Source organism: Macrotis lagotis, chromosome 8 (assembly GCF_037893015.1).
Source record: "Macrotis lagotis isolate mMagLag1 chromosome 8, bilby.v1.9.chrom.fasta, whole genome shotgun sequence".
In the NCBI taxonomy this organism is placed as follows: Eukaryota; Metazoa; Chordata; class Mammalia; order Peramelemorphia; family Peramelidae; genus Macrotis; species Macrotis lagotis.
Window position 1 is genome coordinate 110,783,086 of NC_133665.1, and position 22,312 is coordinate 110,805,397.

Below are 22,312 nucleotides of genomic sequence, written 5' to 3' on the forward strand. Positions count from 1 at the left end.
GTCAACACTTAGCTAAGAAGTTCCCTCTCTGACCCACAAATCTCCATCAAGTTTCCCATAAGCAACAGGAAAGAGTAACAGAAGACCCCAGTTAGGACCCCAGTTATCTATCAGAGAGTTTGGCTCACCTTTGTCTAGAAAGAGAGGGAAATTCTAAGTCCTCAATGGAACATAGTAGATATAGGACAAGAACATTGATTGAAATGGAAGTGAAAACCCTTAGCATTACTAGGGGCTTCAGAGGAGTGTGAAGTGAAAAGGGCAAAGGACTGAAAATGTTTGGTTGCCCTACCTGATTAACTGAGGACAGCAAATATTTAAATGGATAGGGAGTTCCCACTCCAATTTTAACTACTGTAAATATATAATATCCAGACTTCTTGATTGAATTAGCAAAAGATTCAAACCTGTTATTGTTTGGTCTTTCTGTCATGTTTGATTTTTTGTGACTCCCTGAACAAGTGGGGTTTTCTTGGCAATGATACCTGAAGGGTTTGCCATTTATTTCCCCAATGGGTTCTCATTTTACAGGTGAGGAACTAAGGCAAATATTTAAGCAACTTGATCTGAGTTACAGAGTAAGTGCCCAAGATCACATCTGAATTCAGATCTTACTGACTCCAGGCCTAGGTCTCTATCCATTGTGCCACCTAACTAGCTGAAGATGCAAAGGTGAGAAAAAAATTTTTAGTCACTTTGAGAAAAGTGAAGAGCTTTGGATAATTGGATGAAAAGAGATGATTTAATAAAAGAATTGTTTTGATTAGTTGAGGAGACTTTGCCACTTCTCATTCCACTTTGCATCTGCAGTTCTGCCTGGTTTCAATTCCACAGTAAGATGCCCTTTTCAGGATAACCTTGGATAGCACCTCATTTAGCCTCTTCTCCCTTCTGACTGGAGAGCTGAAGGGTAGAATACTGAACTCCTCACAAAGCCTTCCCCAATTCAGAATTCAATAGAGAGATACATCTGAGGGGAATTCCACAAAGGAAGAAAAGGACTTCCATAATCAAGAGCTGTGAATTTACTCCTTAGCCATGTGTACTCTCTAAATTTGAATCCACTATCTCCAGAATCCTTGCATGTTCAAGGGGAGAATATTCAAGAGAGGATGATTTTGTATCTGATGTTATTGCTTTATCTTCTCAGTAAATATTCCTTTTGCAAAAACTAATTGATAGGTGGCAATGGATAGAGCACCAGCCCTGGAGGCAGGAGGATCTGAGTTCAAATGCGACCTCTGATGCTTAATAATTGCCTAGCTGCATGACCTTGGGCAAGTCACTTAACCCCATTGCCTTAAATAAATAAAATTAACCCCCCTAATTAATATCAGTTGGTAGGATTGATCTAGAGGAGCACATCAGAAGGGGGCTCATGAACAACCGTGTTAGAAACCTCAACTTTAGAATCCTGAAGAGTGGAACAGTCAGACACTTTTTTGGAGACCCAACCTACCAGCACTAGTGGAAATTGAGAAAGTAACTCTGGAAGGGCTATCAGGATCATCATAGATTTAGAGTTAGAAGGTACCTTAGAGGTCATTGAGTCCATACCTCTGATTTTCTAGATGAGAGAGCACTGAGAGACACAGAGGTTTTAAGGCATCTGTTTATGATCACATAGCAAGTAACTACCCAAGGGCAGGATATGAATCTACATCTTCCTGATTCCAAATCAAGTGCTTATATCAAGATACTATGATGTTTTAACCCCCAGAGACAGAAAGGGCTCCATATAGTGCTCACCTACTTCCACAGACTTCATAGCTAATCGGGGTTGACCCTGGCCTTTAGGCAGGTTGACCACCATACATGTGAGTGGAGTGACGAAGCTGAAATTGAGGGAAAGATCCAGAGCCCTGGCTTTCAGGCTCTGCTTTTCAGGATCCGAGGCTGAAATACTGATAATCAGATTTATTAATGTTCAACCTGAAGAAGTTATACGTCCCTCCCTCCATGTACCCACCCTTCTCTCTACAATTCAGAGTTTAAGGAACAAGTCTATCACTCCTTTCCCATCTTGTCCAAGATGGGACAAACCTAACTCTATAGTCCAGTGAAGGGGAGTTCAAGGATATATGATTACAGGGGAAAGATTTTTTTTCCCTTACTTCTTAGATCTTCATAGATGGATATACCTAGATGAACAAACCAAGATTCAGAGAGGCTACAAAGTCCCATAGACAAGATTCACTCACGCTTTCTCCAGCAGCTGCTGGATGGTCAGATATGCCCAAAGGCGCTCCATGAAGCCATTGAAAATGTTCTTTGGATCCTCAAAAACTTCTTCCTCCTTTACAATATTCACTTCTTTTTGGAAGCTGAGATTCTGGGTATTCTGAATAAAGACAATGACTCTAGCCAACTATCAGCCTGGGGTTATCCCAGGATGGAGGATTCCTCCAGAAGGACAAGGCAGCATCAAATTGAACCTAACCCACATAGCTCCATGTTATGTTTCATGTCTAGGAGTTTGGCTGGTTGATCTTACTTCATCATTTGGAGTTATAAAAAATTATAAAATATAAAATATTGTACAAATCTGTCTTCCGTGAAATCAAAGGATTGAGAGGTAGAAGAGAATATCAAGATTCTCTATTACAACTCCCTTTTTTTACACTTGAAGAAACTGAGATATAATGGGTAAACTAAGGTAAAAATGGTCACACACATATTAAATAAGTCAGTCATCTAGAATTTATTAAGAGCCTACCACATACCAAGTACTCTGCTAAGTGATGAAGATACAAAGAAAAGTAAACATTTTCCCACTGCAAAAAAACCCAGTTTCCTCAGACTTTAAAATATTACAAACACCACTGGTTTCCTTTATTCTTTCTCTTTTCTTCTTCTTTTTTTAACTATATCATTGCTTTTCTTTATACTTCTGACTCTTTCAAAAACTAATAGGTTTTTGAGCATTTCTGTTGTGTCAGAAGTACTTTAACAGTTCCAAGTTCATAATCCTTTGTTATTACTCTTTCCTCCTTTATATTAAGGCCCTACCAGTTCTTTCTTCATGACTTTGATTTGCTCTTTTCCCCACCTCCAATTCCCTGAACTTCAAAATCTTAGTTAATTGGCTATAAAAGGTACTGACTCTGGAGCATTTAAGGGCCAGGGGGTATTGTGTCTCCCCTTCAAGCCCAATTCTTTTTTCAGCCCTAGACTTTGATATCCACACCTCTGCTCTTTTCACCCAGTGGCCTCCCTCTAGCCTTGATGATTCTTGCTGAGCTGGTCAAAATGTGGCCTAATCAGGTTGACTTGGTCCTTGGCCCATCCCCCTCAAATCCTAACCTGACTCCAGCATCTTCTCCTGGTCCTTGACATATTCAACCATGGAGGTTCCAGAGTTGAAAGAGACCTCAGACATCTTATAGTCCAACCTGTACTTAAACAACATTTCTTATAAGTTGTCATTCAGCCTCTGCTTGAAAACCTATAGGGACAGTAAACTCATTACCTTCCTAGGCAGCCCAATACATTTTTGGATGGTTCTAATTGTGAGGACATTTTGTTTAAATTGAGTCAAAACGTACTACTCTTCAACTTCCACCAAGTCCTAATTCTACCCTTTGCATTAAATAAAATTGGTCTTATTCCTTGGTTATGTGACTACTTTTCAAATATTTAAATATATCTATCATCTTCTTTTCTCCAGGCTAAGTATCTCTCTTTTCTTTCCTTGATCCTCTAATGCCATAGTTTTTTCATCATTCTTTTTGCCTTCCTCAAGACCTACACTAGTTTATCAAGGTCTTCCCAAAGTATGGTGCCCAGCATTAAACACAGTGCTTTGCTTGCAATAGGTTTCCAGTACATTTTTATTGAATTCAATTGATTTGAATATGACATTTTTGCTGGGTATGGTTGCACATGTTTCTTAAGGAGATGGAAGCTGATGGATCACTCGAGGTCTTGAGTTCTGAGTAGAGCTAAAAACAATTGGGTGTCCAACTAAGTCCAACGTTATCATGCTAAGCTTTTGGGGAATGGAAGGTCATCAGGCTGCTTAAGGAGGGGTCAATTGGTTCAACTCAGAAAAAAAATTTTATTTGTCTCTGTATTAATGTCAGGTCCATGAGTGACCATTGTACTTTGATCCTCAAAAAGCAAGAGACCCAGTCTCAAAAAAATGAACATAATATCCTAAACATGGTCTGGGCAGAATAGAGGTCAGCAGGACTAGGGCCTCCCTTATTCTGTATGTGGTGCCTCTATAAATATGGCTTGAGATAACTAACTTCTCCCCTGCCCCCGTTTGTTTCAAATTTTTTAAAAAAACACCTGACTCTTTTCACCATCTGGCTTTTTCTAGATTGACTTCATATTGCTCACTATGTAGTATTCTACTTGCTGTTCTCCATCTGTAACAATCCATTTCCCAACTCCATGCCTTTGCATAGGCTGTCCCCTCTGCCTACAGTGCTCTCTGTCCTAGCTTCTCTCTTTTGGAATGTCTTTAAGGATTCCCTTAGTTCCACCTATTCTAGGAGAGCTTTATTAATTGTTTCTAGTTATTAGTGTTTTCCCTATCCCTAAATCATAATTACTCTGTACACATCTCCACCAAGAAATAACTTCGTATTTACTATAGCTATCATCTATCTATCTCTGTATTTACATATATATGCATATATATATATATTTTCTTATCTGTATCTGTGTATCATTTTCTCTGGTAGAAGGTAAACCAATAAACTTGTTGAAGGCAGGAACTGTTTTTTTTGGGGTTTTTTTTTTTTTTTTTGGTATTCTCGGGGCCTAGTATGATCCTTGGTCCCTAGTAGGCAATATATAAATGCTTACCGATCTGAACCGACCTGAATTCACAGGATTGTTGTCTAATCTTGCTTCCTTCATCTTATCCTTGTACATACAATATAGGAGATGACTCTTAGAACAAGGCTCTCCCATCTAAGAATTTCTGGATTTTACTCACCGACTGGCCCCTGACTTGGGCTATGAACAGGTCTGGGGCTTGGGGTGTGAGCTTTCCGGCCACCACTAGCTCAGAGCCTTTGAAGAAGACCTTGAAGTTGTCCTGAGTGAGCAGCTCCACAGCATTGTCCGGGTAATGGAACTCCACTTTGGTGAGTAGCGGGTTGGCCACTTCCTGGTAAAAGTCCTTTGGAGGAAGGGTAAGGGTTGAGGGCAGTTTACAGTATGGTGGATAGGACAGTTACCTGGGGCCTGCAACATTTTAGAACTGGAATTCAATTTCCTCTTTGGAAATAAGGGTGAAGAGAAGCCCATAAAGGAGGAAAGATATGTCCCAAGGTCATACAGGAATTGAGTGGCAGGTTCTAATCAAAGTTCTGGGAGTTCCTCTTTTCTCCTCCAAGTCTTCCATCTCACATATAGAGGGTATCCATACTCAGTAGGACTCCTCACGTGAAGGCCGGGTGCTAGTACCTGAAGCTGCAGGTCAGCTTCTGAGTTGTCATATATGCGCTGGACCATCCCACCATTGTCCAGGGCCAACTTCTCCAGAAAGGCATAATTGATATCAAAACCAAAACTCAGACAATAGAGATGGTATTGGCCATTCATGAGTATCTTCACATTTTCCTGAATCTTCTCCAACCGTGTCTCGCCTGCAGCAACATGGGAAGAGACAGAGAGAGAAGAGAAAGGCAGAGACAGAGACAGACAGACGTGATGGATGGATAGAGAGGAGGAGAGAGAAAGAGTCAGAGAGAGGGATAGGTAGGGCATTTCTTGAATACTTAATACAGACCATGAACTATGCTAATAGAATGAAATATCAGCTGTCCATTCAACAGTTAAATATCAAAAAGAATGGAATCATAGAATGGGAGAGCTGAAAGGGACCTCAGGGATCACATACTTCAACTTCCATCTAGATGGGAATAACTTCCTAATACTCACCTCAACCCATCACTTACGGAGTTCAGGAGTCATACAGTGAAATTAGAGTCCCCAAAGGGCAAAATACTTAAACAAGGTCATGCAGACAATTAGTGGCTGAGATTGGACTTAGAATCTAGTATTCCTGGTTCCCAGGATACACCTCTAAGTTACTCCTTCTTTTAGCTCTACTACTCTTGCATGAGGCCATCTCTGACCACTCAAGTCCACACTGATAGCTCCCTTCTGGAATTTCTTGAAGAACTTGACAACAGTCCTCAGTTTGCCCTACTTGCATCTCATCTCCCCACTCAGGTTGGGAAGACTACAATGTCTGAGTCTAGGTCTTTTCCTCCTCTGTCTTTTCCAAACTGTAATCTCTCTTAGGACAGGTTCAGGATTCATCCCACCTGTTTTCTCCAAACTATTGTTCTCCTCTCCTGGGAAAGGGTTCCCAGAACAAAGATCCCCAGGACACCATACACACTTGAGGTATGCACTGGAAATTGGTGACCAAGAGGGAAGAGTTCTCCCCAGTCCAACCTCACCTTCAGTGGGATTCCCATCTGTGAGCAGGATGACCATGGAGACACTCCCTGCTGGCAGCAGCTGCTTCTTGTTGATCTCATTGAGCATTCTCACAGCCACCAGGATAGCCTCATTCAGGTTTGTTACTGGGGAGAGAAATCTATTCACATCTACCCAGCTTTGGTACCAACTGAGAGAGGTGGAAGGCTAGAGTCCTAGGAGGAAGAGAGGGATGGAGGCTTGTCCAGGAGCAGGGTAAGAGATCAAGTAAGGTTAGAGGATAGAGCGGAGAAGAAAGAGATTGGAGACTGGGTCAGAAAGGGAGGAGGCCAAGGGATCAGGCCAAGTCAGAGAAGTATAGCTTGACAATTTATCAGGAGCATCAAACAAGTGCCTGGATTCTAGGCAGATTAGTCAGTTTAGTTTAGCTTGAGGCAGTAAATTCCAAGTGTGTGAGTTTAGGGATGATGAACAAATTATTGATCGATTGTCTTGTTAGTAAGGTGAAACATAGGGTCTGGGGCCCACTGGGAATGGAGACAAGGAAATACCAATGTTCTAGCCAATAGACTCTGTTTTTGACCAGTTTTCTATCTTCCCCAAGAAGACTTTTCAGAAACCCTTATCTAAACAGTGATCCTTGAGGCTAACCACACTGTCCACCCCCTGAAACCCTAGCCCTTCACTCACCACCTAGGGCTTGGGTATTAGAGAGAAATATCTTAGCTGATTCCAGGTGTTCTTTGGAGGCCTGAAGCAGCATTGGCTTCCACTGGGTCACTCGTCCACTGAAGGCAACCAAGTTGAAATAATCCTCTGGTTTGAGATTATCCAGGATCTTTACTAAGGTCTCCCTGGTCTGAGAGGACAGGGAAGGAACTTGGTAGGAAAACAGGTTCCAAGAGTGAGGAAAGGAGTTGGAGTCATTTCTTGTTCAGTGAACCAAAATGTGGGGAGGAAGTCTAGGGGACAGAGAGGGGACATGGAAAGAAAATTGAAGGCAAAGAAGTCAGATTCTGGGAAGCCTTAGGAAATAGAGAGAGGGTCCAAAGAAGGGGAAGGGAAGGGAATAAGCCCTTATATAGCACACTAATATGTACGATGTACTGCACTAAACTATGCGATTTTTACAAATATCTCATTTGATCCTCATAACAACCCAACAAGGTAGTGACTATTATTGCTATCATTTCACTTTTTTCTTTTTTAAAAAATTATTTATTTTGAATTTTACAATTTTCCCTCCTTTCTTGCTTCCCTCCCCCCACCCCCCATAGAAGGCAATCTATTAGTCTTTACATTGTTTCCATGCTATATATTGATCTAAGATAAATGTTTTGAGAGAGAGAAATCATATCCTTAAGGGGAAAAAAATATAAGGAATAGAAGAATTACATAATAAGATAACTTTTTTAAAAAATTAAAGGTAATAATCTTTGTTCTTTGTTCAAATTCCACAGTTGTTTCTCTGGATACAGATGGTATTCTCCATCACAGATAGCCCCAAATTGTCCCTGATTGTTGCACTGATGGAATGAACAAGTTCATCAAGATTGACCATCACCCCCATGCTGCTGTTATCTCATTTCACTTTCGAGGAAACTGAAGCAAACAACAATTAAATAACTTGCCCAGGATCATCCTACTGATAATTGTCTGAAGTCAGATTTGACCGTAATTAGATTTGATTCTACATCAAGTGCTCTCTCCATCGTGCCAGCAGCTGCCTCCCCTCTATCTCTATGGTAGAGACTCATGGACAGGAAGGTGGTAAAGAATCATGAGTGGAAGTAAAAATGAAGTTGCTCAAGAGGAAGGATAAGGAGACAGAGGGAGATTCAATTGGGAAGGAAAAAAATGAAGGGATGAGAAAGAATGGATATGGGGCAGAATGCTCAGAAAGAGGGGATATAGAGCCAGAGGATGTTAGTTCTTTTCCACCTGGCGCATTTTCTGATACATCATGGCAGAGTCAGAGGAACACCTGGAGTAGGAGCTAATAGAGTGAGGACATGAGGACAGAAGGATAGAGGGCTGGCCTGTGATGAACTTGAGTCCTTTCCAAATTAGAGCAGTCCCCAACTCTTCCCCCTTCCCATTCCCACAGGCTTCAGGACACCTCCTGACCTTCTTAATCTTCCTGCCAGTCATGGATCCACTCCTGTCAATGACAAAGACCACATTCTTGGGCAACAGGGGCAACTCTCTTGGGGCGAAGTGATGCACGAAGTATCCGTTCTCAATCTGCAGCATTGGGACAGATGTGGGTCAGAGCTGCCCCTCCTGTATGCCGTCCTTGCTCCCCTAGCAAAAAGCGGTGACCCCATCTCCTACTTCTATCCTCTCTTTGTCTAATGAGGCACAGGATCCTTAAACTTAGTGAATTAGCCCTCTCTATCTCCTCCTTGTACCCTGCCCTTTCCTTCAATTCAGAGCAGTAAAACACTTCTTCAAACCTCTCCAAACCTCTCCAAAATTTACTCATCCTTCAAAGTCCATCTCAAGGAGTACCAACTAATCAAGGCTCAAATATTTTTGACCCTAAAACATTGAAGAAACCTTTCCTCTACAGAGATGTATAGTGTGAGAGACATTATTTCCATTTTACAGACTAAGTAATAAAAACCAAGGAATTTCTCGAAGCTAAAGGGTAGGGAAGGAAGGTGTTAATGCCAGACCTCACACAAGGAGCTTGGACTTTATCTCCCAAATTTTCATCCTGAGCTTTTTCCTACTCCATCTTACTTCTACTCATTCAGTCAATAAGCATGTGCTATGTGTGACAACTCGTGTGACAAAACTCAAATCTTACTTCCTCCAAGCCTTTCTCCTGGCTTCCCCTTCTTTTGTGCTTTCCCTTGGATACCACATCCATTTCCATATACTGTACACATACATTGTAAGTATCATACATATATATATATATATAAACATATGTATACATATAGTTATATCACATATATCATATAATATACAGATATATAATATTATATGTAAATATTTTATATAAATATCCAAAATGAAAGTTTTAAATAGATTAAAATTTATATAATTAAATCTGTTACATATATTATAAAATTATAAAAATCTAAATATGTTTTATTATAATGCATGTTGCCATCTGAATTAGAATATGAGCTTCTTGAGCATAAGAATTGTGTTTTTTACGTTCTTCATATCACCAGCAATTAGCTCAGTTGATTAATTGCTTAAAACATATTTGTTAACTGCTTAACTGATTTATTTTGACCAGTACCGGATTCCGACCCTTTGGGGAACTCAGTGGACATTGTGACTTCAGAGGACTTACTGATGAAGTCTGCCTCTCACCAATCAGCAAAGAGGTGGTACACAATGATATGGAATAAGGAATATATTTTTCAGCTATGGCCAATGTGTTGATTTGTTTTGCTTCCGTGTGATTATTTATTATGCAGGTTTCTATTGGCAGGGTAAAGGTGGAGGGAGGTGTGTCAATGAGAAGTGATAAAGATATCCCAACAAAAAAAAATCATATTAAAAACAATACTTTTTTTTTTAAAAAGAAGGGAATCAATTGAGGGGTTTTGAGATGGGGGAAAGGCAGTAGGAAAAAAAGTGAAGGATGCCAGGAAATCTGACAATTTTAGTACCACAGGAAAGTCTAGAACCTTAAACTAGAGAGACACATTCATTGGCCTTCTCTGTACTATATCTTCTAATCCAATCAATCAATTGAGAAGCATTTATTAAGTTTTTGGCATATATTGTTATTGATCAGTTATAGTTGTGTCTGACTCTTTGTGACACATTTTGGCCATAGCCATTTACTTCTCCACCTCTTTTTACAGCCGAGGAACTGAGGCAAACAGTATTAAGTGACTTTTTTCCCCAGTCCCAGCATTCTATCCACTGAACATAGTAGGCACTTATTTAATGTTTTTCAATTGATTGGGTTGAATGGAGGGTAGTACAGAGGAGGTCAATATTTCTTTTGAACCTTTATCTGGAGGTAGGGAGGAAGAAAAACAACAAATAGTCCTGGGTTTGCCTTACTGAGACAAACTCTAGATTGAGCTGCCAATCCTTTATCCTCCTACTGACCACCAATTAACCTGAGCAAAAGCATCCAGTTCATATTGCCTTTCATTAGCATTACAGATTTGACAATCACAGAATGCAGGAATATATAAGAGCTGAAAGAGAGCTTAGGCACTGTGTAGTATAAACTTTCATTACATAGAAGACAAAATTGAGGTCAAGATGTATAGACAATAAAGTCCATATACACAATAATGTCCTGTGTCTCTCAGATTATTTCCCTGAGGCCTGGGGAGTCTCCTTGACAATGGTCCCACAAGGGAGGCTCAACAACTTTTGCTGATGGATTGATTTTCCAAAAGTCTACAATATTGTTAATAACAAAGGATAGAAAGGACTTCCTCCCCACAGGGATCCCAGGGTCCACCATTCTCACTGCCAGGCCCTTATAGCTTTCACCTGGATGTCCCCTGCAGCAGTGGTTTGGTCCACGTCATAACGGACAATGAAGTTACCATCCAGAATCGTGTTCAGCTTCCAGGGCTCCTTCTGCTGTTGGGCCAGAGATGGCTTGAACACTATGTGAGCCTGGAGGAGAAGAAACTGGTGCTGAGAAATTAGCTGAGAAGTCAGAATTTGCTCTAGTGGCCCAAGAACTGAGAAAGATAGAATAATTCATCCTTAGCTGTAAAGAAAGATTTCAGAAAAAGTGACTTACCTGCAAGATGGTTAACCAAATTCCCACGTTCTTCCCCTGATCCTGGCTTTAAGGTTGAGGGATTATGGGAATAGCAATGGAAACAAGAGAAAACCAGAAGACCCAAGAGAGGGGTCATGAGACACAGATGCCAGGGAGGAGCCTTTGGGAACATTTATTCTGAGGAGCCATCCAGTTGCAGGGGATATGGGGGGTGGTCAGCAGGAGTGATGAGATGACACCAAGGAGTGTGAACTATTTTCCAGGAAAAATATTCATTGTTTCTCTACTAGGAAAAGAAATGATAATAACCATTTCTCTTCCTCACCTGAATACATACTGTGACCGAGCAGTTACCTGTGACTGATCTCACTCTTGGTGATTACATTGGAACAAAGGATGCAAAAGAATCATAGGTAATCTCCTTCTGCCCTCCCTAGGTCTAAATCACCCTTAGGCAAGAATTTCATAGTTCCCTCAATGGAATGGCCAAATTCTGGATATCTTCTGTGCCTATGGGGCCTGAAAACTTTGTAATCACACTGACCTGCCAAATTCTCTCTTTTGCTTTGTGCCTCATCTCCTCCTGTCCCTATAATGACTTGGGCTAGGGCCCAGACTCTCTTTGTTCTCCCAAGTATCAGCATCTGACCTTCGTCTTGTTCTGTATTGTGGTGAGAGCATCTTCCAGATCCTTGGTTATAAAGGAGATCTCAGTGTCAAGGGAGTTGATGCCCTGAGGCTCAAAGATGTGGACATCTATCTGTGAAGTAGAAGGGGATAAGGCATGAGAAGAGTCTGGAGGTCTGAAGGAAGAGGGTAGCTCTTTGCTCAGGGAAACCCTGGTTTGGGGAGGAAGAGGTCCTAGCCCCTGGGAACCCCTAGTCCAAGGTGGGTGGGGAAAAGAGGCAGTTTTCTCTCTGCTGGGGAAGTAGAGAGAATGCATCAAGGCAGGCTTCCAGAAGGAGGCGACTTATGGCTCAACCCTATTACCTGCAGGTGTCTGACCAGCTGTTGGGGTCGGACCTTCAGCCTTAGTTCATATTTTCCCAGACGCCGCTTCAACAGTTCCTCATAGCTCAGCTCAAAGGTAGCATTGGAAGTTGGGGCCACAATGACAGATACCAGGAACTGCTCCAGCTTCTTCTCTGTGGCCCTGGGTGGGAGATTGGCTCCTTAATGCCACTAGGAATGGAAAGGGTGGGCAGGAGAAGCTTGGCCATGTAGAGTTTATTGTCAGTAAGGCCATGGCCACAGCCTAAATAGACAGGGCAAGAGACGCTCTCGGGCAGGAGGTTGGGTGTATGGGGCTTTCTTGTTCCTTCAGTGGTTCCTGCCCAACCCCTGTCCCAGAGACTTACTTGATAATTCCAACACTCTGATCTCTGACTTTAGCTGAGCTATATTTCTTCAGAGCATCTGCCTTCTCCTGCATCTCCCCATGGTATGTCACACCATCAATAGTCCTCAGGAGGGAAAGAATGAGAGCATAGAGAGACCACAGGGAAGGAGATTAGGCATATTGAGGAACAAGGTTTAGGGGGCTGAGGAGGGGATTTTGATTTCTCATATAACTTAACATCTACACTTGCTATTGTTGTTGAATTGTGTCCAACTCTTCATAATCCCATTTGGGGTCACTGGAATGGTTTAACATTTCCTTCTCCATCTCATTTTAACAGAGGAGACAACAGAGGCAAACAGAGGTAAGTGACCTGCTTAGGGTATCACAGTTAGTATGTATCAGAGGTCACATTTGAATTCAGGTTTTCCTGACTCCTAGTCCAGTGCTCTATCCACCATGCCACTGAGTAGTTGTCCATAACAACTACACAACACAACCATATGGTTTTAGATTGTCCTTCCTATAAAAACTTTTCTATTTATGATTTCAAACCCTTCATTATCTGGCTGCAGCCTACATTTCCTAGCTTATAACATGAATCAAGAGCATTGTCATTTAGAATGCTATTGGGAAACAAGCAAGTTTTCACAAATAATTTTCAAGAATCATTCCTGTGTTGGAAGCTGGAGTTGGAGAGAGAACAGGAACAGGAAACCAAATAGAAGGCCATTGCAAGAGAAAAGGTAAATGTTGAGAATCTAACCTATGTAAACGAGGCAGATGTAAGAGATGTTGTTGAGGCAACATCAAAAAGACTTAGCAAGTGAATGAATGTGGGAGATGGGAGAGAGCAAAAACTCAAAGATGACTGATTTTGTGAACCAGGGTGACTGGTCAGAAAGAATAAGGTAGCATCAAAAGAAATAGGGAAGTTAGGAAGCTGCCTCATTGATCTGTTGAGCTGATATAACTTGTATATGTGACTGATGTAACTTTTGAAAATTATATCAGTGGAATGCAAGCTCTGAAATTTCTATCATGCTATTAAAGAAAGCTTCAGGTATAGTCCAGAAATGTACTAAGACTGTTTCCTTAGTGAAGAGAGGCTCATCACCAGTAGTCTGTCTACTTAGTGATGAATCCTTTGGCCATAGCAAACTCTTAAACAATAAACAAGTATACAGTCTTAGTAATGTGTATCTCTTCTGTTTCCACACTGACAAAATGGCAGACAAACATTTGGAGGATGCTAAGAATCATGCTGTTTTTATACCATCTATAAACTAACATATGTCTTGATATTCTAAACATAAATTCCCTTCCCAGTAATTAATGAATCAACATACTATAAGAGGAGAAGTAACATAAAAAAATTGGCATTTTTGCTATAAATTAAACCAGAGGGAAGTTGCAGCTAGAATGGAAGGATTCTCATAAATATGAAAGGAGTTGGAAGAATTGGTTTTATTGTATACTTCTTGGTCATCATTTCATGGGATAATCAATCAATTAATAAACATTTATTAAGCATCTACTATGTTTGAGATGCTGTGCTAAGTGCTAGAGATACAAAAAAGTCAAGATTGTCCTTCCCCTTAAGGAGTTTAATCTAATGGGGGAAACAATATGCAAATAAATAATGCACAAAGCAAGCTATATACTGGATAAGTAGGAAATAAAATTAACAGAAGGAAAATACTAAAATTAAGAGAGGTTGGGAAAAGTTTCCATAAAGGAAGACAGGAAAGTCAGAAGGCAGAGCAGAAGAAGAAAAATATTCCAGGCATGGGAGTCAGCTAGAGAAAATTCCTGGAGCCAAGAGAAGAGTTTTATTCACAAAACAGTCAAGAGGCTATTGTCACTGCATCAAGGAGTATATGTTGGAGAAAAAGGTATAAGAAGACTACAAAAATAACAGGAGGCTGAGTATGAAGGACTCTGAATGCTAAGTAAAACATTTCATATTTGATCTTAAAGGCAATAGGAAGTCACTGGAGTTACTGAGTAAAGGGGTGAAATGGTTAGATTTGTACTTTAGTAAGATCACCAAACTGGCTGAATGGAGTGGGGAGAGACTTGAGACAGGCAGCTCCACCAGCAGAGTGTTGCAATAGTCTGTACACAAGGTGATGAGGACCTGTTCCAGAGTGTTAGCAGAGAGTCAGAGGCAGGAAGGGGACATATTGGAGAGAGGCAAATTTGACAGACCTTGATAACAGATTGGATATGGAGAGAGAGAAGCAGTAAGGAGCCCAGGAAGACCCCTAGGTTTCAAATCTGAGGAACTGGAAAGGTGGTGTTGCTCTCTCTAGTAATAGGAAAGCCAAGAATAGGAATGGGGAGAGAAAGGATTTCTTGTGAACAATAATGATAAATGTTCATCTTGTACTTCAGTGTTCATGATAACAATTTGTAAAAAGACCACTCTGGAAAAAATGCATTTTATGTACCAACATTGGTTGTAGAGGATGATAATAATAATAATAATAATAATAATAATAATAATAATAATAATAATAATAATATTTATAGAGCGCTATAAAGTTTGCAAAATATTTTACATCTGTTATTTTATTTTCACAGCAAGTCTGTGAGGCAGATACTATTATTTTCTCCATTTTCCCAACAAGAAAGGTATATCTAGGGCCATTACTACTAATAAATATTTGAGGTTGGATTTGAACTCAGGTCTTCCTAAGCCCAGTGCTCTATCTACTTCATCACCTAGTTCCAAGTTAAGTCAGAAAATATTTTGAAGTGCAAAGTCAGGAACAGGCAAAAGATGGGAGGAAATTATATTAGAAATCAGAGATCAGAAAAAGGAAATAAGAAAAACCAGAGAGACTTGTAGACTGTACAGAAATTTCCTGACTGTAGCATGAATATTTTGTTCTTGAGAAAAGAATCAGCAGTTATTAGACATGGTGAGCATTGAATAATAGCCCTCAAAATAAAATTGACAAAATTTCAATGGACAGGAAAAGACTCATGAATTATTGATTTTAGTCACACCTGAATGTCTAGTATTTTAGTAGCACTTTTTCAGGGTTTGCAAAATATTTTCCATGTTACTTTATTTGATCCTTATAATTAATTCCTCTGTCTACTATCTCCTAAATTCCTGTGGATTGTCTAACTGCTTATTCTAGAACAAGAGCCCTTAATATGTGAACAGACTTTAAGAGGGCCTAGAACTTGGATGAGAAAAACAATTACTTTATTCTCCAATTTTCAATTTTTCAACTAGCATATTCTTCAATTGTTTCAAAATATTCTTCTGAGAAGGGATCCATGGGCTTCAACCAGACTGCCAAAGGTGTTCAAGATATGTAAAAGGTTAAAAACTATATTAGAGAAGAGATTAGAATTAATACATTAGAAAAAAATATGAGAAAAAGAAATGGTATAAAATAAATATCTAAATCTTGGCTTATTTAAGTTTTGAAAATGAAAAATGAGAGGTGGATAAGAAGAAACATTGACACAGATTATAATAACTTTATATATAGAAGTTTCATAAATTTAAATTAATTACCATAACAAGAAGACCAACAAAAGACCCCAAAGCATCTTAGTCAGAACTTAATAATACTGGGTATTGAAAGATGGTGGACATAGAGAGTACCAGTTTAAAATATATTTTTGTTTATAAAATCTTACAAAGAAAGATAATAGAAAATGATTAGCTATCACCTCATAAGACTAAGAAAGTCAATGGATGGTGTAATATTTAAAAAGTTCAAGAGACAAGATTTCTGAGTAATTAATCATTTTATTAATAAAAGAGTTCAGAAGCATTCTCAAATGCCAAGACCATCATGGCAGGGGACTCACAGCTTAAATGCCTTGGGAAAAGTGGATGTTCAGAGGCAACAATCAACTCTGATTAGTTAATGAGAGAATTAATATTACAATATAAGTGGGCTCACTCCAATGATAGGCTGAGAGAGTGACATCATGTCATTTTTGGACAAAAAAACTATCTCTACACCCAGACTACCCCCCCCAGCCTTGGGCAAAGGCCCTACCTCCATCCAAACTTGCTTGAGAGGAACAAAATGGGCAGGAATTCATCTTATATAAGATGATGTAAGAGGGGTAAATTTTTGGCCTAGATGAAAAAATTCCTTTAAAGGCTAGACTTTGAACAAGGAAATGGAGGCAAAAGCCTAGATTTTCCCCATAACTGGTTTCTAATAATCATTTCTCTATAGCAAAAAAAAACATTTTAAAGAAAGTTTGGTAAGGGACCTAAATAAGTAAAGTGATCTTGTGAATATTTTAAATATGAAAATAGAAGGAGGAAAATAGAAGATAATAAAAAAATCTTCAAAGCTTTTTATAGCAAGTCATTTGTACCATCAAAGACAGTAGAATCATCACAATGAGACTCTAACATCACCATAGTCATGAAGGAGATAGAAAGGGAACTAAGAGAACAAAGATGGAAAAAACAGTCAAATTAGACCAATTGTATATTTAGTATGTTCATGCTGGAAGCAACACAATTGTGAGAAGAGTGAGAATATTCAAAATGTACCTGAAAGCTGGAAAGATAGCAAAGACATGGGGGAAAAAATCTCAGGCTTTATTAATACTAAAAAAAAATGACTAAGATAACATCAATTACTACTAACATTTATCTAAGTTCTCATGTGTATAAAATTTTCAGGAGAATCATCTTCATGAATATCAAAGAGTATCCTCATCCAAATTATTAGTAGAGGGGAGGCTAGGTGGTACAGTAGATAGAGCACCGGCCCTAGAGTCAGGAGTACCTGAGTTCAAATTGGACCTCAGACACTTAATAATTACCTAGCTGTGTGGCCTTGGGCAAGCCACTTAACCCCATTGCCTTGCAAAACAAACAAACAAACAAACAAACAAACCTAAAACTAAAAAAGATAAGAACTGAAGGGATGGGAGCTGATGAGGTCACCAAGAGAATAGGATTGTGAAGGAAGAGTAGAAGGCCAGGACAGAATCCTGAGTTATACCTGTGCATAGGAGGTTGGAAATGAATGAAAATCTAGTGAAGGAGATTGAGAAGGAGCAGAATAGAAGGGTGTTAGCAAAACCAGGGAAAAACCATGTTATAAAATCTCAGAGGAGGGGAGGACAGAGTATCTAATAGGAACAGATAACCAACTATTTCAAAAGCTATAGAGGTCAAGAAAAGGGAAGGCTAAGAAAAGGCTGATAGTCTTGGTGATTTAAGATCTTATTGGGAGCCTTGGAACAGAGGAAGATAGACCCAGACATCAGATTACTCACAGGTTACAGAGACAGAAGGGAAAGGATTAGCCTGTCCCTGTGAGAGCTCACGATCAGAAGAGATAAAATCAAAGGAGACTCTGGTCCTGCTCTCAGAAAACCCCAGTCAATGCTCCATGACTGTTCACTGGGGAGGATGGAAAGAGAGATGGTGATTTGAAGGATTGTTTGGTTTTCTAGGTTGTTCAACTCAACTCAAAAGTATCAGAGGTCTTCCCTGCAGATGTCAAAGGACAATGACAAGACCATTGAGCTGATATCTGGAGTATGGCATCTATTAAACAAATTAGGCATTACATTCCTGAGCTAGTTAATTGTAAAGTGTGATATCCTGGTTTCTGTGAGATGATAATAATAATTATGAACTGCTACTGTTCTCAGCAAGTGTACAACCGATACCAAATGTCAGACAATGGACGTTTCCTTAGTATCTACTATATGCAAGGAATTGTTCTGGGAAACTAGGAATACAAAATAGAGAATTTGCTACATTAGGAATACATTACAAAAACCAGGGATACTAAGGAAACCAAGGATACTGAATCAGAGATAAAGAGGAAGAGTATTCAGGCATAGAGGAAAGCCTGACCAAAGGTGTGGAGAGGGGAAACAAATTGCCAATCCCAAAATTTAATAGTCCCGTATGTGGATCAACCAAGAAGTCCGAGGATAACTTCTGTAAGAAATAACCTTCTTGCCATAGGACTTTTCCTTACTGGGTACGGAGTCGGTATGGTACAAAGAAAAGATCAATGAATTTGGAATCAAAGGATCTGGGTTCAAATCCCAGTTTGGTTATTTACCTATGTAAATGTGGGGGTACCTCATTTTCCTTCTCTATAAAATTGAACTAGATGATCTCTAAGGTACTTTTCAACTCTACATCTATGGTCCTATGATCTAGGATAATTATTGGCATGCAAGTGATAAAGAAAACATAAATATGGTCATAGGATTTGATGGATCCAAGAAATGATTAAAAATCAGACATAAAAATAGAAAGGGGTTAGAGCAAAACTAGATATGAAGCATGATGGAATTTCTACCCATCTTTTTTTCCCCTCCTAGCTTTGCCATTATGTCCTTGTCCAGCCTGCAGAAGTCCTTTGCCTTCTCTTACCCTCAATCTTAACTATGTGTAAAATGAGGGTCTCTCAGGTTTCTTCTAGCACCAACAATATTTAACCAGAGCTTAAATCCCCACTGGGTGCTAAACTGGGACTCTAGGCTCCCTCCAGCTGCATTTTTTTTCATGCAGTTTTTAATCCAGGACAAACATTTTCCTGATATCCCAATTTAGGGGACAAAAGGTCCCAGGTGTAAAGAGGCTGCCACGGCCCAGCAAATTAAGTTGAAACCTGATTAGGCTTTGAGATCTGTCCAGGTCCCAACAAGCAAGACAAAGCTCCAACTAGAGTTCACCATATGCTTGCTGGCTTGAACATTGTTGACCCCACTAAGCCACCTTGTCTGCTGGATTGGTTTAGGGGCAAGGATTTGGTCTCATTTGTAAATAAATTAAATTTTGCCTACTCCAGAGAGATGATGAGGTGCTCTAAGGGCAGCAGAATAATAGACTTAACATGATTCAACCTGTCCTCCTTCAATCTTGGCATAGAATCAAAGACCTTCACCTCAGGGAAAATCAAAAGAATATTCAGAAGCTACTTTAGTTCATTCTCCTATCTCTGAATGGCAATGCCCCATCCAGAGAAAACCCTTCCCTAAGTTTGAGCTCCCCTCTTCATTTCCCTCCAAATAATTCTTGACGATGTCCTCCCCTCATATCTCTTTGTCTACTTTTGTCATTTGCTCTAGATCCTCTCCCCCTCTTTTCTTTCCTTCTATGACCCTAGAGCAAGCAGGAAAAGCTGGACCAAGACCTCTGCCTCACTGTAAAGATTGCAAAATGTGTCTGAAAACAGATCTAGGAAAGGAGAGGAGAGGAGGAGGATAAGGGAAGGAGCAGCTTGTGTCCTGGATGAGATATGACACATTCCATATCCCTCGGTGCCTCCTTCCCTTTTCCTCTCCTTTTTCTTCCCTCTCTCCACCTCCACCTCCAGCAATAAAAAGGCATGGAATGATGCTCTCTTCTCTCTAGATTCTCATGACATGGTTCTCTCCTGGCTTTCCTCCTACTTGTTCGAATGTTCCTTTGCTGGATATTCATCCAAAGTCATGGCCACTCACTATAGGTGTCCCCTAAGTCTCTGTCCAAGGTTCTCTTCTCTTCTATAGAATTTTTCTTAGTGAACTCACCAACTCCCTAGGACTCAATTTTCACCTTGCTGATTCTCAAATCTATTTATTGAGCCCTAGCATCTCTCCTGATCTCTAGCCACCTGCTGGACATCTCAAACTGGATGACTTGCAGATATCTTAAAATGAACATATCCCAAATTGATGTTATGATTCCCCCCAAAAAAACTTCCTGATATTGCTGCTAAGAATATCACTATTTGTCCAGGTTCACAATCTTACTGTCATCTTCATGTCCCTAGATCATATATAAAATACCCTCTTTGGCTTTTAAAACCCTTCATCACCTAGTTCCCCCCTCCTACCTTTCCAGTCTTCTTACACCTCCCTTTCCCCCAAATCCTTTACAATCCAGTGTCATTAACCTCCTTGCAGAGACACCCCATCTCCTTGTTTTCCATGATTCTTTTCCTCTTCTCCTCTGCCTCTTGGCTTCTCTGATTTTCTCCAAGTCTTCTCTAAAATCCCACCTTCTAAGAAGCCTTTGCTGGTTCCCCCTTAAAGCTAATCCCTTTCACCTGAGATTGCCTTCCATCAATTCCATTTATACCTTACATATGCAGAGTTTGCATGTTGTCTTTCCCATTAGACTGCAAAGTCTTTAAGAGGAGGGATTGTCTTTACCTTTCTTTGTATCCTCAGTACTTAGTATAGTTCCTGAAACATAACAGGAGCTTAAAAAATGTTTGTTCACTAAGTATCTTCAAAAAGAGGCAAATGGCAAGGGACTTGAAGGGAAAGGAGAAATTTCCTCCCTTGGAGGAAACAGTAGCTAAAATCGACAGGCAATCATCAAATCCTAGAAGCAGATGGGACCTCAGAGATGAGAGTGGATCAGAATCATGGATTGACTGAATCCCTTGGTATCTTTCTCCTGTCTTGCCTTCAAAGACATCTTACTCTTGATTAACCTCCCAACTCTTCATACAGCCTATTTCATTGACTTCTCAAGCTCTTTATCAAATGAGACATCCAATTCAGAGGGAGGAATGGATGGATTCAATGATTTATAATATGGTTTCTGCCTGAGGGTATCCTCTGTCCTTGTCAATCTTATTCACTCAAAGCTTTTGCCTCCTGGGAATGATGCTCAAACCAGATCTCCAGCTCTAACTATTCTATTAAGCTCTAGCTCCTCATCTTATCTCCATGAAGATCATCTCTACCTGCATTATCCCATCTACACCTAGGACATGCAGGTAGAGATGAGGTTGTCTTGTGCTTGTCCTTTGTTATGGAAGAAAACCAAAACAACCTCTCTATGTTAGAGACAAATTACAGTGTGTCCGACTGTGGCTGATCAGACCCATACAAGCTTGGAATGCTCTGCCACAGGTCATGAATCAGAAATAATGTAAAACTTTGCTCACTACTTTTCCTTTCATACCTGCTCCTTCTCACCTCATCACTTTTCTCTGTATAACATCCACTCAGCTGCTTAAGTTTGCAATTTTGGGGTTATCTTGAATTACTCTCTCTTCATTCTCCCTCATAGCCAATTAGTTGCTCTCATTTAGTTTACTTTGGAATATCCCTCTCTCATTCTTTCCTCCATACTGGCCATCAATATCCTAGGATAAGCCCAAGGACTTCATCAGGGCAGAAGATAGAAATATCATTTCTTTCATTGAAACTAATGCCTCTCAGCCTCAAATATAACCTCAAATTAAACTACGTATTAATTTTATTGAGCTTGCAATCCACCAAGATTCCCAGATCCTTTTCTTTTTGTTCTTTTTTTATGGGGCAATGGGGTTAAGTGACTTGCCCTAGGTCACACAGCTAGTATCAAGTGTCTGAAGCCAGATTTGAACTCAGGTCCTCCTGACTCCAGGGTTGGTGCTCTATTCACTGTGTCACCTAGTTATCCCTTCTCCCCAGACCCTTTTCAGTGTTTAGTTTTCAACTTTTACTTGTACAGATCATTTTAAATCCAAGTTTCAAGGCATCTTTATTCCTATTATATTTCAACTAGAATCTATTTCTGTTATATTTCAATTGCTATTTTCAATGCATTCTCAATGTTCTAGCCCCTAATGATCATTCTGAAGTTTGATTCTTCTACTATGCAATACATTAAATACTTCTTCCACCTTTCTATCATCTGCAAAGGCACTAAACAGTCCCCTATGTCTTCACCCATGTCATTGATAGCAATTTTGAACAGAAAATGGAGATTAAATTTCTAACCAAGCAAATGAAGAATATCTTAGGTCACGTATCTGGTAGAAAAACACCCCCACCAAGTATCTAGAGAGTTGACATTCCAAGTCTATCTGAAGAGCACCATACTTGTGAAAAGAAAATGT

The 22,312-nt window shown here is 39.9% G+C and overlaps 1 protein-coding gene across 2 annotated transcripts in view; it reads right to left on the reverse strand.

Annotated features, from left to right (window-relative positions):
* LOC141496083 (inter-alpha-trypsin inhibitor heavy chain H4-like) overlaps positions 1–22,312 on the reverse strand; it is a 34,747-nt gene that overhangs the window by 10,578 nt on the left and 1,857 nt on the right. For both annotated transcript variants that reach the window (XM_074198210.1, XM_074198209.1), the window contains exons 3-13: positions 12,484–12,588; positions 12,116–12,278; positions 11,775–11,885; positions 10,885–11,013; positions 8,533–8,649; positions 7,096–7,264; positions 6,426–6,551; positions 5,422–5,603; positions 4,949–5,134; positions 2,202–2,341; positions 1,750–1,904 (exon numbers count right to left, since the gene is read on the reverse strand). In XM_074198210.1, coding sequence (XP_074054311.1) covers positions 1,750–1,904; positions 2,202–2,341; positions 4,949–5,134; positions 5,422–5,603; positions 6,426–6,551; positions 7,096–7,264; positions 8,533–8,649; positions 10,885–11,013; positions 11,775–11,885; positions 12,116–12,278; positions 12,484–12,588 — 1,583 coding nt within the window. The remainder of the gene's footprint in view (positions 1–1,749; positions 1,905–2,201; positions 2,342–4,948; positions 5,135–5,421; positions 5,604–6,425; positions 6,552–7,095; positions 7,265–8,532; positions 8,650–10,884; positions 11,014–11,774; positions 11,886–12,115; positions 12,279–12,483; positions 12,589–22,312) is intronic.